Source organism: Xyrauchen texanus, chromosome 34 (assembly GCF_025860055.1).
Source record: "Xyrauchen texanus isolate HMW12.3.18 chromosome 34, RBS_HiC_50CHRs, whole genome shotgun sequence".
Lineage (NCBI taxonomy): Eukaryota > Metazoa > Chordata > Actinopteri > Cypriniformes > Catostomidae > Xyrauchen > Xyrauchen texanus.
Window position 1 is genome coordinate 22,640,245 of NC_068309.1, and position 14,843 is coordinate 22,655,087.

The 14,843-nt window shown below is 37.8% G+C and overlaps 1 protein-coding gene across 3 annotated transcripts in view; it reads left to right on the forward strand.

The window, feature by feature from the left end:
* The first annotated feature begins 944 nt into the window (after window positions 1–944).
* Window positions 945–14,843, forward strand: part of LOC127627929 (phosphofurin acidic cluster sorting protein 1-like) — a 26,011-nt gene continuing 12,112 nt past the window's right edge. Inside the window, exons 1-13 of one of the 3 annotated variants that reach the window (XM_052104548.1) lie at window positions 945–1,370; window positions 4,565–4,652; window positions 4,773–4,862; window positions 5,050–5,175; window positions 5,383–5,527; window positions 6,491–6,582; window positions 7,258–7,341; window positions 7,749–7,808; window positions 9,068–9,198; window positions 9,522–9,615; window positions 11,119–11,202; window positions 11,321–11,433; window positions 12,244–12,376. In XM_052104548.1, coding sequence (XP_051960508.1) covers window positions 1,216–1,370; window positions 4,565–4,652; window positions 4,773–4,862; window positions 5,050–5,175; window positions 5,383–5,527; window positions 6,491–6,582; window positions 7,258–7,341; window positions 7,749–7,808; window positions 9,068–9,198; window positions 9,522–9,615; window positions 11,119–11,202; window positions 11,321–11,433; window positions 12,244–12,376 — 1,395 coding nt within the window. In that variant the 5' untranslated portion in view covers window positions 945–1,215. Of the gene's footprint in view, window positions 1,371–4,564; window positions 4,653–4,772; window positions 4,863–5,049; window positions 5,176–5,382; window positions 5,528–6,490; window positions 6,583–7,257; window positions 7,342–7,748; window positions 7,809–9,037; window positions 9,199–9,521; window positions 9,616–11,118; window positions 11,203–11,320; window positions 11,434–12,243; window positions 12,377–14,843 lie in introns of all 3 variants that reach the window. The other 2 variants (XM_052104549.1, XM_052104547.1) reach the window with 2 other exon arrangements.

The following is a 14,843-nucleotide window of genomic DNA, read 5'->3' on the forward strand; positions in this document are numbered from 1 at the left end:
TCATCTCTGCAGATCCATGCATTGCAAGTGAATGGTGACCAGACCTTTCAAGCTCCAAAAATCACATAAACACAGCATAAAAGTTATCCATATGACTCCAGTGGTTAAATGCATATCTTCAGAACTGATATAATAGGTGTGGTTGAGAAACAGATCAATATTTCAATCATTTCTTCCTATAAATCTCCACTTTTACTTTAAGCATGTGATAGTAAAAGTGGAGATTTAAAAAGGACACCCACTCCTAACTTCTGAACATATAGATTTAACCACTGGAGTCGGTTGGATTACTTTTATGATGCTTTATGTGATTTTTGGAGTTTGAAAGATCTGATCGCCACTGACTTGCATTGTATGGATCTTCAGAGTTTAAATATTCTTCTAAAAATCTTGTTTGTGTCCATCAGAAGAAAAAAAATTATATACATCTGGGATGGCATGAGGGTGAGTAAATTATGGCAGCGTTTTCATTTTAAATATTTAAACACGTGATTCCACGGACATATCTTAATACAAATAGTGACAGGTGGCAGTCAAATCTGATGCTCGTACCTTGAATCTGAAAAAGGAACACAGTCACCCACTGTCAGTTTTCCCTGTTTTTTACATCCCATCTACATTACTAACGATGTGAGGAACTAGAATGCTCCCATTGTAATCAATTAAGCTGTACCCTGCAAGCAAACGCGTCGCGCGCCTGCAGTGATGGGGTCGTTCAGACCGACCGCGTTCTTGCGTTAAAAAAAGCTAAATGCAGCACAACAAATAGGCCTACAGCAGATGCAGATGTCTCGAGAAGCATTTCAATGCGTCAAAAAACGCGGCGCTTCAGCGCGAGACGCGACGCAACGTTCAAAGACATCCGTTTCGCGCTGCAGCGCATGTTAACAAACGCGCACGAAGTGTTCAAATTCATGGCATTTTGTCGTGGCTGGATGTTTTCAGCGAGAGGCGTTACTTTTCTATATGATTTTTATAGAGATTTCCGCTTCCTGCTACTTTTAAAACGCTCAGCTGATCACAAGCCGGTGTTGCTGAACAGACAGTCGAGCGCTGAGAAAAAAAAACTCCATGACTGGAATAAATGAAGGGTTGAGCGGAGGCGGGAACGTAAACGGGCTCGTGCCATGAACGTGTCATTATTTACTCAGACCACACTCGCGAGCGAGCGTATAAACTGACCAAGATTGACAACACAGATCTCGAGACTTCAGCATGTCGGAACGAGGAGGGATTCAGCAGCGACCGGGAGCTCCATCTCCCCACCTGCATTCTCTTAGGTCGGTCACGATTTCTTCGAGTCGCCCGTTTCAGATGAACCTGTTCGCGACATGGGAGATTGACAGTTCATCCCCGAGCTGCGTGCCCAGGTATGTGCATGCGTGCGCCTGCGAGCGTTTCTTTCATTAATGTTTAGTAGACACGCGCTGTGTGGAGTTGCAAAAGAGCTACATTGTAACACAGTAAATAGTTAATCCACGTCACGCTGCGCTGCAAGAGATCACTGCATTAAACTAAAGAAAGATTAAACAATATAGTTTTACAATTCAATAACAATAACTTTAATTGTATTGTTCCTTTAAACCGTTTCTATTTAATTCAGTTTAAGTTATTTTCTACGCTGCAAAATGCGTTAATGTACAGTTGAATGCAATTTTTTGGTGTAGCCTAATGTAATCAGGTTGATTCAGTAACATTAAATAATTGTTTTTTTACATAAATTAAACCAGTTAGTTTAGATGCGGCAGCATGAAGCACCTTTTGTCAGGTTACCTAACAAAAATTTTTTTAGTGTTATATCAAAGAACATTTTCTCAAGTTAGAAACGGTTGAAACGTTCACTGATTTGATAACTGACTTCTCCTCTCTTTGCATCATGTTCTTCCTCTTTTAACCTCACTCCGGTAAAAAAAAATAGTAAGCTACTAATGAAAGTATGTTAACCTCCAAAACAAACAGGATTTTGCAGAGCTAAAAATAATTTCTTAATGATTGAAATTGTACAATGATAATTTGAATACAGTTTGTTTTTGTAGTGAACACAAGAGTAGGAAAAAGCTCTTTTTTTTATTTCATTTAAACAAAGTCTGCTCATGTTTTATATTAAAATGTGTGCTCCAGTAATACTGCTGTATGTTTACTATCCACTTTCATCCTCTATAAAGGGATTGTGATATGAAAATGTAGAGGAGTGCTTTGGGATGCTTAATGCAGGGAGTGGAAGAGAAAATGGCCATGAAGAGGCAAAGAGGCTGACTGTAAGAAGGGGCCAGAAGAGAAGTGAAGCAGAATTGGAGTGACAGACACTAAGGAGGATCATTTTAAGAGCATTACTTCACAATGAAGACATTTTGTTCTTGTCTCTGTCTATGACACTGGCTCCATAATGCTCTTACTTAAAAAGAAGAAATTTCAAGGTTTAGGATACTGTTTGAAGGTATTCTTAATGACAAAGTACATTAATACATTTTTACTAGAGACAAAGTCAGTGTGTAGATTCAGTGCAAATAAACCAGGATAATTATTACTTAATATAAAATTCTGCAGTCTTAAGTGCATACTTATTATTTTCCAATGACTTGCATAAGCAGTGGTAGGTGAGATGTTTGTCTGGTTTTCCCATCCTCTCCCAATTTCATTACCTGTCTCTGGCCTGGAGTCTCCTTGCTCTCGAGTTACACACTAATGCAGAGGGACAGACTTGTAAGTGAATTAGACCCATAATCGTATGTGTTCACTGTGGATCACTTTGAAGAGTGGACTGGGTTCAAGATGCTAGTTTGTATTTGTGTCTCTGCTGATCTGTGGTCATTTAGCCTAGCTTGACATCATGGGATTTATGAGCTGGAGATAGGCTGATATATTGGTTTTACAGATTAATCGGTGCTGATAGTTGCTTTTTTGGAAGGATCTGTCATCAGCAAAAATCTATGCAGATAGTTTTTTATTTTGTATTATTCCTCTGTGTTATTCTGTGGCCAGCGCTGGAGGATTCTGCTGTTAAAACAACTTGGTTTTACAAATATTAGTGGCCTCTAGAAGTAAAATAAAAACAGTCAATTACTGACAGTATTCATCCATATTTTTATCCTCAAATGAAGTTTATTTTGATTAGATAATCAAGAGTTCTAAATTGAAGCGAGGACATGAAAACAAATACGTGACTGAATGCGTGCCCTGTCAGCACATGCGTCGTGTCTCCAACTTCATGTCTTGTGAATGATGATAATAATAATAATAATAATAATAATAATAATAATAATAATCCTCATATTTTGAAATATACTGTGTAATCTAGTGAATATATCGGGTATAAAAAGCTTAGTTTGTTAAATGCTTAGATATTTGCAATGGAGCCAAGTCTCCATCACTTCAAAAAAAGATTCCTTATATAAGTGTATTTCAAGCTTGTTCATAGTCTCACCTCCAAAATCCACTATCGGTCAACCTCTAGTCTGAGCATCTTGGGATGTCGATTTTGTGTGTTACCTATCTAATTGTATCCAGTACCAGTTAATTTACTTGATTATAAGAGTGATTTTCAACGTCTTTTGAAATACACAGTCTGAGATTGCACTATAAATAATCATTAGCTGTTACTTTGACAGATTAGATTGTAAATTCCTCTATGCTATGTATTTATCTATTGTTTCTTTTTATTTTCCAGAACATTGATATAGAGTTTGGGTCTACAATAAGAAACTGGACTTGACACAAATAGGCAATGGAAATGAATAAAGATTTAAAGAACTAAAAACAAATCATGGTTAACACAAATTCTGACTACAGTATACAGCAGTATTATGCGTCTAAATGTGTTACATTTATCATAATCTTTAAAGCGGTATGGAAATGCATGTGTATTGTATATATTAAAATTGATTGAAACATCCCACTGTCATTGTGTGAAAATACAAGCTGTCACAGAAACTGGGTGTGCTTGTGCTGTGCCACTTTCAGTTTTATCACTTTAATCTAATATCTCTAATGTAGTGTTCCTGACTTTAGGCCAAAAACATCTCAGCACACCTACTCAAAGAAATTTTTTTTGGGACATGAAATCCCATGTCTGTTGCTAAGTGGAGATAGGATGTCATATCTCATTTGGAGGGGAGATAAATTACTTGTTATTTTCATTCCATTGGAAGCATGGAGTGGAAGCTGTTGATATGCAGTAGGTGCAAAGCTGAATATTGTAGTTCCAGTCAAATTAGTTTTCTGTACGTATTACTTGATAGCTTGTCTTTTGAATCTTAAGCCCACAAGCCACCATTAGATTTGTAATTGTGATTGACCTACAGTATATTAAAACGTCATAATATCATATATCATAATGGCATTGGTCTTTCCACACAGTACAAAAGGTTGCAATTGTTGTCTAGAACTTTAGATGAAATGTCAGCCAAAATTACATCTTGGATTTGAGGCCAATATGTCCACTCTATACTGTAGACAGTATAAGCAATATGGGGACCTATTGTTAATTCAGCTGCCATAGCAACTTGTCCTTGGAACAACCCCAATCTCTCTCCTTCCTTTCCCCAAACCTCTTTTTGTCTTGCAGACTTCTCAGTCTAACTCTCAAAAAATTAGTGATTTTGAAAGAGCTGGACAGAGACCTTACATCAGTGGTCATTGCAGTCAAACTTCAGGTGAAACTCAAAATTTAAAGCATGTCATTTATTGAAGAGTATCTGTTTTATTAACGTTGAAATGGTGAAACTGTGATTAATCTACGTTTAGGTCACTAATGATTGTAAATGTCTCTTTAGGGCTCAAAGCGTATTTTGCGTTCAAATGAAATCATGCTGTCCTCATCTGGGCTTACAGAGACTGATCTTCAGCTCACCTTTTCCCTGCAGGTTAGCTTTGTGTGCATGTTTGGGATGAGATTAGTACTTGATGGACATTTTCAGATTAAATATATTAGGTATTAATGTTTTTGTTTTGATATTTCTTGTTATTTGAAGCGCCTGAGATTCAGCCCTTCTGTTTTTTAAAGAATTAGATCCAACCTGCACTACATTTTCTATTCCATATTTATTTCAGTATCCACACTTCTTGAAGAGAGATGCCAACAAGCTTCAGATCATGCTTCAGAGGCGCAAGCGGTACAAGAATCGCACTATACTGGGCTATAAGACTCTTGCACTAGGACTGATAAACATGGCTGAGGTAAGAAGCCGTTAAAAACCCACGATGGCTCTGAAGACAGCAGCTGGCCCACAATTGAATGCTTTTCTTATTTACTGCTCTTGTGTAAATCTTTCTCAAGTAGGCCATAAAATATATTGAGTATATTTTGCAGCAAACCCTAAACTAATTTAGTGAACTAATTAAACTTTTTTTTAATCTTCATGGCTTCTCTGTTTTTCCTCATAGGTGATGCAGCACCCTACAGAAGGTGCTCATGTGTTGGGTTTGCACACAACAGTGAAGGACACAGCAGTGCTTGTTGCTGAGATCCGGGTGGATTCTCTCTCCAGTCAGCCCATCGACCCGGAGGGACCAAAGGCCAAACTATCAGGCAAGAGTGGGACACTTAAAAATACAAGTGTAAAAATCTGGGGATCAAAATCTAATTTAAACCTGGAAATACAATTTTTGTTGTAAAATTAATAAGAAATGTATATGATTTTACACTTTTTGGTCTTGTTTGTGCTTGTTTGGTCACAAAACAAACAAGCACATTCATGACACTGACCTTATTAACTCTGTAGGACTTTGTACTCTGTAGGCAGTTTTCCTTGCTTCCTTTGAAGCACACAAGATGCTCTTTGGAACATCAAATCATGCTTGGATAACTTTGGTTTTGCTGACAAACTTGTGGAATCCATACCAGCTTGATTGAATGCTGTCATTACAGCAAAAAGGAGACATACCAAATGCTAAAACATTTTGAAATTCATGTTAATTTAATAAGCTTATCACTTAAAATGTTATGCTGATAATAATAGGCATAATTAATGAGTGACTTTTTTCCCTTGCTTAGTCTCCCGTTCTTGAGCTTGTGTTTCTATTTTGTTTGTGTGGGTTATAAGTGGCGATCAAGCAATTGAGTTTATTTTTGACATAATTTCATTAATTATGTGAAATATTTAATGGAGTGCTTGAATTGGTCATCAAGAATGACCTTTAAAAAGTCATCATTTGACATTATCTGCAAATTTTTTTTTCCACTTTGTGACATCATCCAACAACCCCCCTCCCCTCCAAACTGTCCCCACCACTTTTTAAAACCAAGTGACAGCCATGCTGATAATACAATTTGTTATGAAACGGCATATTAAATAAAACAAATGCAATTTAGAAGCATTTTCACAATTGTTCCAGACTTTTGAACCTCACTGTATATCCCTATTTGAACCAGCCAATGAGAATATACAAAAATATGCCAAGGCTGCTTTTTAAACTTTTGAGGGCATCCTGCAAGTCCTTTAGTAAGACTCTTGTTAAATATTTGTCACTGTTCTTGTTTTTTTCCTTTCAGATCGTTCACCAGACATTGACAATTACTCTGAGGAGGAAGAGGAAAGCTATTCGTCTGAGCAGGATGGCAGTGATGACCCCCTACAGGGGCAGGTAAGACCTGTGATGAAAGACACCATTTTGTTGAGAAAATATTCAGATGAGATAATCCGATAATACAATTATGAGTAAAGACTGTAACTTATTATTTTGGTTGTAAAGTGGTTCTCAACTGATGGGTCGTGGCCCAAAAAAGGGTTGCAGGTCTGATCTGATAGGGTCATGGACAGCAGGGAGAAAACTCCAAAATGTTAAATGCTAATAATAAAGTACAACTAACCATTTAAAGAAATCTAGTTAGGAGACAACAAAGTAATTAGACGTGCTATATAAAGAAGAAATGCTTCCCATATCTTTTGCTGTTTACGTCAAAGGCTGTGCATCCAATCAAAATCCGGCTGTCGAGAGCATAAAACCATCAAAATTCAGGAGACATTTAGAAACCAAACATTCAAATTATAAAGTAGGAAAACTAAAATAAAGTCGGATTTCTCTTTCAGCCTATATCATGTAAATAATTTTGTATATTGTGTGCATATCAATTAAAAAATTTATTTTAAGGACTTTTATTTGTTTACTTTTGTATGAAACAATTTATGAAATGAGTTTGGTTGCCACTTGAAGTCCAGTGTGGGTCCTGAAGCAAAACCAGTTTCAAACCACTGCTCTGGCCTGAGAGAAAAAATAAAATAAATATAAAGAAATTGATGTTTTATTATTTTTGGGCAGTACCTTTACGATGACGAGGATGAGCTGAGGAAGAAGAAACCTCGTCGTAAACTCCCTTCCACAGCCTCCATCACCAGAGCTAATGTAAGTGACTCCGGCTTTGTCAAGAGCCAAGAGGCTAACCAACTGTATTTTTCTCCCTCAGGTCACTGATGTTCTGTTTTATACAAAGCAGCAGATGCAATTGTAGAATTATAGACCTCAAGGGATGAGGCTTCTGAGCACATTGGTTATCTACTTCCTCCTCTCAGATGCTATCACAAGTCTAGTTTGTTTTCCTGTGCATTCCTTGTAGTCGACAAGCCTCTACTCCCTGTGCCAGCTCACTGGGCGCTCTGCGTGTTGTGACAGTTTTTTTTTTTTTTTTCACTCTCTGCTCGATGCTAATTTTGTTCCCTGCCATTGTCCTCCAGATACGCTGTTAATTTCAGTCTGTTAGCTCTTGACTCCCCCGTTTTCTGTTTAACAAGGTCTTTGTGTTTTAAATCCAGCAACCCAACATCAAACAGAAGCTTTTGGCATTGGTGAAATGGTTCAAAGTGTCTGATGAGGTAATTGCAGTCTCTGTGTTTTTTATGCATCCTATCTTTCTGTTTACCCATTACCCTTATGACTGTACATTTACCTTTTCTTTTACTAAAGGTCTTTTTCCTTCCATTTTCCACCCATCTGTCTTGAAGGTTGGGTGAACTTTGACTATCCTTGTCCACTCACTGGTTACTCAGAACAGTTCATGTTCATATCTTAATCTGATTGGCTGATCTCATTGTTCTCCTTCAAAATAAACTACATGGCCACAAGTATGTGGAAACCCCCTTCTAATTAACAGGTTTTCAGTAATTCTAGTGAAGACGAATTACATTTTAGATAATTGTGTGCTTCCAACATTATGGCAAATGTTTATGGAGGGCCCTTCTCTGTTTAAGCATGACAAAGCCTCTTTGCAAACCTTCCCATAAGAGTAGAAGTTGTTAAAGTAGCAGTAGTATAGTAGGGATTAATGCTAGGGATGCACCAATATGAAAACTATTGGCTAATAATGGTACCGATATTTTTGCAACTTACCTTTTGTCATCAAATCACTGTTTTGGTCAGAAATTATGTTTTAAAAATGTACAAAGATGTACAAAAGCTTTATTTTATTGATCTAAAAATAAATAATTTCCATGAACTACATCGATGAATGCAGTCTATTAAGGTTTAGTAATCGTCCAAGACCATTTTGCAATTTCAATGTTAACACAATCAATCGTGTAGCCTTAATAGATACCTATACCAATGTCTAAGTCAAAGTTTGCTGGTTTGTGAAATGTTTTGGAAGGTTTACCTCATCATGTATAGGTAAGTGCTTTATTCACAATTGTCACATCTGTAACAACAGTTTTTCCTCATGTGAGAACTAGAATTATAAACTAATGTTCTTAGGAGTGTCAACCCTTCTACATTCATCATTATGTCTGGATTGTGTATTTGAATTCAGAGTTTTTTTTACATAGGGTGATGATAATTAATGATTAAAAAAAACATTGTTTTTTTATATAGGCATTTTCATGATTAAAAGCAATTTGCTGATGGTTGTAATTGGCTGATAAATATCAGCGGCTGATACATCGGTGCATCTCTAATTAATGCCAATGAATTTGAAATTAAATGTTTAACAATAATAAACATACTGTATGAGTGTGGTGTTCGGTGTCAATATACTTTTGACCATGTAGTCTATATCATTAACACAGTTTCCATGCTGATGTGTGATTGATGGGAAATATAATGCATGTAGGTGGGGTTTGGTTTGGATCATGTGTCCCAGGAGCAGATCCGGGATGTGGAAGAGGACCTGGATGAGCTCTATGACAGTCTTGAAATGTATAACCCGAGTGACAGTGGCCAAGAGATGGAAGAAACAGACAGTGTTCTCAGCACCCCCAAACCAAAACTTCGGTACAACATTACCTAGCTAGTATTAATGCAACTCTTCTGGTGCTTTCAGAAATGTATTTAGTGTTTGCTGTGCATTATAAAAATATTTGTGCCTACATTAGAGTAGGCAGTCAATCGATGTAGTGCTATTGTTATAAAGGCTTCTGGTATACATTATATGGTACACAAAGAATATATAAATGCAGCAGATGTCAAATTAACTGACAAAATATCTTTGGCCTTCATTGATGTTTCGACTGACCATTTTTTAGTCAGATACTGAGTGGGCAAACTATTTCTTATTTTGACCTTGGATCTTTGTTTGTGTGTTTTCTGTTTTTTAGGCCGTTTTTTGAAGGTATATCGCAGTCCAACTCTCAGATGGAGTTTGGTCACTTGAATAGCGGGTACAGCCTCAGCAAAGAACGACTGAGCCCTGTGAGTGCCTTTGAGAGAGAGAGAGAGAGAGCGAGAGAGAGAGAGAGAGAGAGAGAGAGAGAGAGAGACATTAAATCAGCTCTGGCACCATTGAGCTTTGAATCTTCTTTGCCTTATTTCTTGTGTTTTATATAATTTTCTGGCAATATCACATTAACAAGAGTGCTGTTGAACCGAATTACAGCATGGCCATGATTCAGCTGCACCATTGTTTCATAGGTAATACAGCTGTGCTGAAATTTAGTTCAACAGCACAATAAGGTCTTTTCACGTTGTTACGTTCATGTTACTACAATAACTCATTTAAGTCTCATTTAAACGGTCTGCATATCCGAGCCATGGCAGATGCATTTGAGCTCAATGTTAAAGTGCTCATCTGTTTCATTCTACCTCACGCTCCTCAACAGTTCCCTGTAAATTAACTTTCTAAAAAGGAAAATATCAATCAAACTAATGTCATATACTGCCTGCAAATATGCACATACCTCCAATTTCAGCATCCTGTGGAGGAGCACTCTTTTATCTTCCTCTAAAGCACCTATTCTAACAGTCTCTCCTCAACAGTTCCCTGTCACTTAAATAAATAAATAAAACTTCTGTTATATACCGTCTGCAAATATGCTGATATATAGTTTAAACGGATGTAATTCACGAGCCTCATGAAAATACAGTGTTTTTCTTCCCATCTAGCGCTCATCTAATATCTTCATCTGAGGTGTTTATTCTATCAGCCAGACTCAAAACTGTAGGATCAATAGTTCCTCTGTTTCACAAATCATAACAACAATTCAAGCAGGCAATCCAAGCTGTTTAAACTGTCAGGAGATTGAGGCTTGTGCTGGATCTGTGCAAGTGCGTGAGTGTGACCAAAGTCTTTCTAGCAAGTCAGTCCACTGTCGGCCATGTTTGAAAAGCTCTCGGGAGACCATATCCTGTCATGAATGTGCAGCTCCGATCTACTTGTCAAGTCAATTTTATTTGTATAGCGCCTTTCACAATACACATCGTTTCAAAGCAGCTTTACAGAATATCGGCATTAACCGATGATAAAACTGTAATGTCTATAATGTCGATGAATCATCATTGTGTAATTAGATAAAATACGATTGTTAATCGTGTTTAAAAATAAGTAATTAAATAATAATTGTGTTAATAACCCCAGTGAGCAATCTGAAAGCGACTGTGGCAAGGAACACAAAACTCCATAAGATGTTGATTTAATGGAGAAAAATAGCCTTGGGAGAAACCAGACTCACTCTGGGGGCCAGTTCCTCTCTGACTAACATCATGAATATAATGTAAATATGACTTGTTTATAGTTAAAGTCAAGTACTTAAATGGAGAAAGGCTAAAATCGGCGATTAAAACCCCATATCGGTCGACCACTACTAAATATCGTAATTTATTCCGGTCTTCTACTTTGATTGGATAAGTGGTGTATAATACATGACATTAATTATCATATCTTGTAAATTTTTCTCCTCTCCATTTATGCTTCTGAAGAAGAGCGAACGGCTTGTATCTGTTAAAATCCAGCGTTCCCCCAGTGCACACCTGGATGATGTTTTCTCAGAGATGGACACACTGGTGAGACTTATGCCACCTTGTCCTGTTTTTTTCTCTTTTAGCCCCCACCTGACCCTTTTGTCTGTAGCAATATTCCTCTGTTCTCGGTAAGCTAGTATTTTTGACATTCATTTCATAGAAACAAAATGAAGTGGAGGTGATGGGAGACGGCACCCCTAGTATCACAGTATCTGTGGCGGAGAGGCCCCGGACCCCACTGAGGAGCAGTAGCAACAACATGCCATCTCCCAGGTTAGTGTCACACACAAAACCTGTATTTCATGCACAAACTATGTACACACTTCCTTGTCTTTAACTGTTAGGGTTGTGGAATTGTGATGGAAATTAACAAAATCTTTAGTTATGGAAATTTCTATTGTGTTTATAAATTTTTCTAGTTATGCTGTGTTCTGATATATTTCATCACCTAAATATTGCTCTTGGTTAGAGCTTGTGTGGAGTAGAACTTGCTTACAAGCCACAGTGATGTCTGATTTGTGAGCAAATACATCTTTTCAGTTAATTGGTCAAAATGATTCACAAATTGGTCTGAATGATTCATTAGTGATTCAGTCTGAATCAAAATAATTTTTTAAAATCACTTTCCAGAAATGACAAATGACTGGAATATTCTAGTTATTTATACTCTATATATTGTTCTTATGTAGAGTAAAAATTGCTTGCAATCCATTGTGTGATGTCCGATTTGTGAGGAAGTTATTCCTTTTCAATGAATCGGTAAGAAAAAATAAATCGGTCTGTTGATTCATTAGTATATCCATTTGAATCAAAATTATTTTTAAAAATCCTTTTCCAGTAATCACAAACGTCTGTAAAAGTGATATAAAAGTCATGGAAATTCATTGGTCAAAAAGTGTGGGAAGAGTTTTGCCAAGGTGTGTGTAAATTATTCAATGTCTGAATTGGAGCTATTCCAATGGCCATTTGAATATTTTATCTTAAATATGATTGTTCCTTGATCTTCTAGTATCTTATACACATGCTGATATAAAAGGGGGAGGATATGACAATAAATAAATGCAGCTGTGAAATTCTCCCCAGGCTAGATGGTGGTCACACCCCCAAAATGATTCGAGGGACCCCAATGAAAGAGAGACAGCTGTCCAAACCGCTTAGTGAGTGCACAAACAGCTCGGACAGTGAGAAATCACCTGAGTTCAGCCTTACCCCTCAGGTAACAGCCTCTACACTTACACTTACACTTACATACACACACACACACACACACACACACACACACACACTCACATAAACGTACACCCATAGCAACCACTTAGCCATGAGCACTTGCCTCACTCTAAAGTTGCTCTGTCTTAAGCTTAGCAGAATCGATAAAGACCCAAGGGCTTTCTGCTCGGGAAATGGCATATTTGTGTGAGAGGGCAAAGCAGAATATGGTGATTCGTTTTTGGCAGTGCATGAGGATTAGTGAGCGTGAGGATTTGGGTGGGTGTGCTGCCAGAAGAGCGGGTGAAAGAGAGTGAGTGAGGAAGAGAGAGAGAGAGAGAGAGAGAGTGGGCGATAATTCTGTTTATGTAATTCAAGGTCTGACATGATTCAACACCTGGCTCATTTTGTGCAGAGGTGTGATAACATACTCAAAAGCATTACGATTAAGTGTTGTTTTAAGACTCGCTGCAGTTCATTAAATATTTGATACATTTCACAAAAATATCTTTTTGCACCTCACCTCTGCTGCTCTGTTTCAAATGTTTGTGGAAAAAACTGTGCTGTTGGTGAGACAGAAATAACTTTGTATCTTGGTCCTCCATAATACAAGCCCTTAAAGGTGGTGTTTTTTTTTGTTTGTTTTTTTATTTTTTTGGTAAAATTGGAGCTGTCAAAATTATCATGTTAACGCATGCGATTAAAGTATAACACAACAATTTTAAGCCAGCATAAACACTTGTTGGAAAAGCGGAACCTTTCTGATGTGTCCGCCAGAGTCATTACACTTCACAACACATATAGCAGTAATTCAGGTTGTTTTCATACTTTGTTCTATTACTTGAACACGACCCAAGATTTTTTCCTCCCCTTGTCCCCGCTGATCTCTGTTCACATCATATTATTTGGGCAGAACCGTGGTCCGATTACGTCATCAGCGTTAGTACAAGGGGCAGCTGTTTTGATTCTTGTATTGTCTCCCGCGGTTGCGTTGAATGTGCAATGATGTGATTTTAATTTTGCTGTTTGTCTGCCGTGAGCACGTGGATGCATTGCAAGAGACGTAAAGAATGTGAGCTGGATGGGATTTGTTTGGAGACAAGCAGATATGAAAAATGCATTACACCATAATTGCGATCAGGAGCCTGTAAAGACATAAATTATACGCCATCACAAGTGGTTCACTTCACCAATTTGGTACTATTGCTTTCATATCCGCAGCGAACCATACATGTTCACATGATCCATAACTCAGACCATCTTTTCAAGTGGATTCAGGTGCGGTTCCCAGGGAAGCACCAGAATTCAGAAGACAACGTTCACATCTTCCAACCCAACCAAACTTTGATGTAATTTGGACCCGGGTGCGCACCAGAAGTGGCAGTGTGAAAGTACCCTCTGTTTCAGTGATAAAGTGATTGGGAAAACACCTCTTAAAGCTATTTAATGTACAAAACAAGCCAAGATGGGACTTGTGATAAAAATCAAGTACTAATTTTTATTACCACTGAAGCACGTCAAGTCTTTACTATCATCTTTTTGTCAGCAAGGGATTTTTGTGGAGTTAAAAGCACCACTTGATGCTGGCGTTGACGCCCTAAAGGGAATCATGAATGCAGCTTCATGATTGCTGTAGGAAAGTGGATAGCCACCGTCTACTGGCAGATTAATATTGTGGAGGATGAGTTTGAGATTTAATGCCCATTGCAATGAATCTGCAACCTTAGCTCAGTTGTAAAAGATGCTGGCTACCACCCCTGGGGTACACTAGTTCGCTAGTTTGAATCCCAGGGCGTGCTGAGTGTCTCCAGCCAGGTCTCCTAAGCAACCAAATTGGCCCATTTGCCAGGGAGGGTAGAGTCACAATTGGTAACCTCTTCATGGTTGCTATAATGTGGTTCGTTCTCAGTGGGGCACGTGGTGAGTTGAGCGTGGATGCTGTGGTGGATTACGTGAAGCCTCCACATGCACAATTTCTCTGTGGCAACCCGCTCAACAAGCCACGTGATAAGATGCACTGGTTGATGGTCTCTGATGCGGATGCAACTGGGATTCGTACTCCACCACTCGGATTGAGGCGAATCGCTATGCGACCACGAGGACTTAAAAGCACATTGGGAATTCCAAATTGGGAGAAAAAGGGGAGGGGGAAAAAACAATGCTATGAGATGAATATTTGAAATGAAACATTATGAGATATATAGAGAATATAGATATATGAAATGGATGAAAATATGAATGAATACTCAACCTATGGGGACTAATTCTTTCAAAAATTCAACCTCCCAATTAGACTTTGGGAAAAATTATAATTTGGGTGAATTGGTGCTATTTTTGTGCATTCCTATATATTTACTGTGGAAGGCTTTATTTGGAAAATATAATAAAGCATTATATTGTTGCATAGTGTTTTATTTTCTTTCATAAGATGGAAATGGATGCATTTTGTCTGGAAAAAAGTATATATGGTATCA